The sequence below is a fragment of the Trachymyrmex cornetzi genome, unplaced genomic scaffold (assembly GCF_001594075.2).
Source record: "Trachymyrmex cornetzi isolate Tcor2-1 unplaced genomic scaffold, Tcor1.1 scaffold900, whole genome shotgun sequence".
NCBI classification, from domain to species: Eukaryota; Metazoa; Arthropoda; class Insecta; order Hymenoptera; family Formicidae; genus Trachymyrmex; species Trachymyrmex cornetzi.
In genome coordinates, this window is record NW_017300246.1 from 59,756 (window position 1) to 63,099 (window position 3,344).

A 3,344-nucleotide genomic window follows, 5' to 3' on the forward strand; every position below is an offset into this window, starting at 1 on the left:
GTTTGTAGCGATCAGCTGTAACGGTTTCATTTGGACCCAAGAGTTCATAATACAGCACACCTTCCTGGACCCACCAAACGCACAGCAAGGTTTTATGCCCGTGAATATTCGGCGTTGAAGCAGATGGTTGGCCGGGGTCCACCCATGATTTTTTCCGCTTGGAATTATCAAAATAAATCCATTTTTCATCGCCAGTCACGATGCGCCACAAAAAACTCTTTTATCTTTACCTGGCAAGCAAAGAAGTCGCAATAGGCAAACGATTCGAAATGGCAATTTCTGACAACTCATGTGGTAGCCATCTCCCTTGCTTATGGATCTTTCCCATGGCATGCAAGCGTTTTGAGACGGTCTTTGGAGTAACATTTAACTGTTTCGATAACTCTAAAAACGTTTGAGCAGGATTCTCATCAAGCAATTCTTGCAGCTCGACATCTTCAAATTTTTTCGGCTGTCTTGGACATTCTTTTTCTCTCACATCAAAATCACCGTTTCGGAAGCGTTCAAACCAAACTCTACATGTTCTTTCCGATGGAATTTCATCACCATGCATTTCGGATAATAAGCGATGCGTTTCAGCTGCGGTTTTGTTGAGGTCGAAGTAATGAAGAAACACACGTCGAAAAAGCAGCTTATCGCGATTCATTTTCAATCGATTGGAAAATCTCTTTGGCGTCGAGAAATCTAACCTGTGAGGATTGAATCACTTTCAGCGATGTCTAAACTACAAAAGACATATGACTTCATCGTTGAAACTCGCCAGCGTTGGAGCCAGTACCCTCTAGTAGCGAGCGATAGGAATTAAGTTGAACACCTAATAAAAAGAATTTTAGATGTTAATATTGCATCCTGTGGCTTAACAAGACTTAAAGACAAGAGAATGATCAAATTATAATTTGAAATTTTGTACGCAAATATCTTGATAACCAGTAGATATCGTGTTAAAGAAGAATTAACTTCAACGTAATTCGTTTTGATAAGCGCGCGCGCACGCACGCACGCACGTGGATCAGACCTCATCACACATCGTGCACGTTTATTCACTATATCATTGACTACGTTTACACGCACTGGTAAAACCGTTTTAGTTAAAACCGGTTGTTAATGCCAGTTTACAAGATTAGGCGTATTTTATCCCCAGCAAAAGTAAAATAGCTTTATAAAACCTGATACGGAATCTGAGATGAAATATCCTTTGTCATTTCTTAACCTTAAAGTCCAAAGTTGGTAATATCGAATTTTGATACGTACAATCAATTGAATACCGTTTCACGGCTTCCTTAAAACGGTTTAGTAACGTCAAACCTGTTTCAGAAGAGGTTTGGATTTACTAAAACGGTTTTAATAAGATCAGTATTAAGGAACGTTTACAGGACATCTAACACCGGTTTTAACTAAAACGGTTTTTACTAAAACGGTCTTATCAGTGCGTATAAACGTAGTCATTAATTTTTCCAATGTCTTTTTTCATTCCAGCCTCCATTTTTGGTCCGCCATTTTGAATTTTCAAAAACGCCATACGGCATCGAAAAATAGATATTTCAAGGAAAATTTTAAGACCAAAAAAAGAATTTTATCTAAAATATTGAAATGGGCAGAGGGCTGGTCGATTTAACGGAGAACGCCTCATATATATATATATATATATATATATAATCTTTTATAGATCGTTGATGTATTAGATCAAGTGGGGACATTAGCAAAATTTGTGCTTATATTCTTATCGACATTATTTGCTTTGATGATCATATGTTACTCTGGTCAGAGAATAATGGATGAAAGTCAGAATGTATCTCATGGAGCGTAATAACTATTTTATAAAATTATTTTATATCTTCATAAACGTATTGTAGATTTTTTCAATCTTATTTTAAGCACAATTATGAAGTAATATTTTTTTTATGGGCACGGTATAAGATTTTTGGTTAATATTGACAAAAGGGGATCTAACTGCGATAACCTTGACTTTGACGTATGTTGTCAACGTGATGAACCCAAGTGACTTTCAATAGGTTTAAGTTGATGATCGTTCTTCGCTTAAAAGTTATCAATGAAAAATGTTTACCGCTCTATAGAACAAAACGAAGTCCATAATTTTACTGTTTCACATAGGTCTTCGACTTTCCATGTGAAGCAATTTCCGCCTCACCTCTCCTGCCACGAGGCGTACGACTTTCCACGCGAAGCGAGGCTCATTACATCTCTCCTTCTGCCTCGAAATTAAATTATTAGTATTATAATTATTAGTATTATAGCAGAAATGAGACATTATTTTTTAAACTTTGCTTGTTAATTATTTTTAAACGAAAGACGACTACCAATTAAAACTTGTTGAAGGTCACTTACAGTTATGACAAGATCAAGCTCATCGGAGTTGAATCGCATTTTGTTGATATTTACTGATCTTTTAAATATAAATTTTAATTTAATTTTCATTTAAAATAATTTTCACGTAAATAATTCAGAAATTCGATTAACATATTAGGTATACAACTTTGCTTCCGCCGTTTTTTCCCAAATGAGAAGCTTTATTGTAAAAAACTGGTTATACATTTATGATTCAAAGTATTGTCCATCGCTGGCCACTACTTTCTCCAATCTTTCGGGCAGCGTACGAATACAGCGTCGAAAAAACTGGTCATCTTTTGAGGCGAAACAATGAATCGATCCAATTTTTTACTTCTTTATAAGACCGAAAGTGCTGGTCAGCCAGGCCGTGTGCCATTGATCGAAACAAGTGATAGTCAGAGGGAGCAACGTCTGGAGAATACGGCGGGTGGGATAGGACTTCCCATTTGAACGTTTCCAAGTATGTCTTGACTACTTTCGCAACATGGGGTCGAGCATTGTCATGCTGCAAAATCACTTTATCGTGTCTCTCGTTGTATTGCGGCCGTTTGTCTTTCAATGCTCGGCTCAAACGCATCAATTGGATTCGATACCAATCGCCTGTGATTGGTTCAGTCGGTTTTAACAGCTCATAATACACTACGCCGAGCTGGTCCCACCAAATACAGAGCATGACCTTGGAGCCGTGAATATTCGGTTTAGCCGTCGACGTGGAAGCATGGCCGGAAATTCCCCATGATTTCCTGTGCTTGGGGTTATCATAATAAACCCATTTTTCATCCCCAGTTACAATGCGATGTAGAAATCCCTTCTGTCTTTGCCTTTCAAGCAGCTGTTCACAAGCAAACAAACGCCGTTCAACATCTCTCGGCTTCAACTCGTACGGCACCCAATTTTCTTGCTTCTGAATCATTTCTATGGCTTTGAGGCGTTTTGAAATGGCTTGTTGAGTCACTCCCAATGATCGTGCCAATTCTTCTTGATTTTGACACGAG

The 3,344-nt window shown here is 37.9% G+C and overlaps 1 protein-coding gene across 1 annotated transcript in view; it reads left to right on the top strand.

Annotated features, from left to right (window-relative positions):
• Positions 1-1,741: 1,741 nt before the first annotated feature.
• The window catches only part of LOC108769458 (odorant receptor 67a), a 2,478-nt gene continuing 875 nt past the window's right edge, over positions 1,742-3,344 (top strand). The window contains exon 1 of the mRNA XM_018520474.1: positions 1,742-1,803. Coding sequence (XP_018375976.1) covers positions 1,742-1,803 — 62 coding nt within the window. The remainder of the gene's footprint in view (positions 1,804-3,344) is intronic.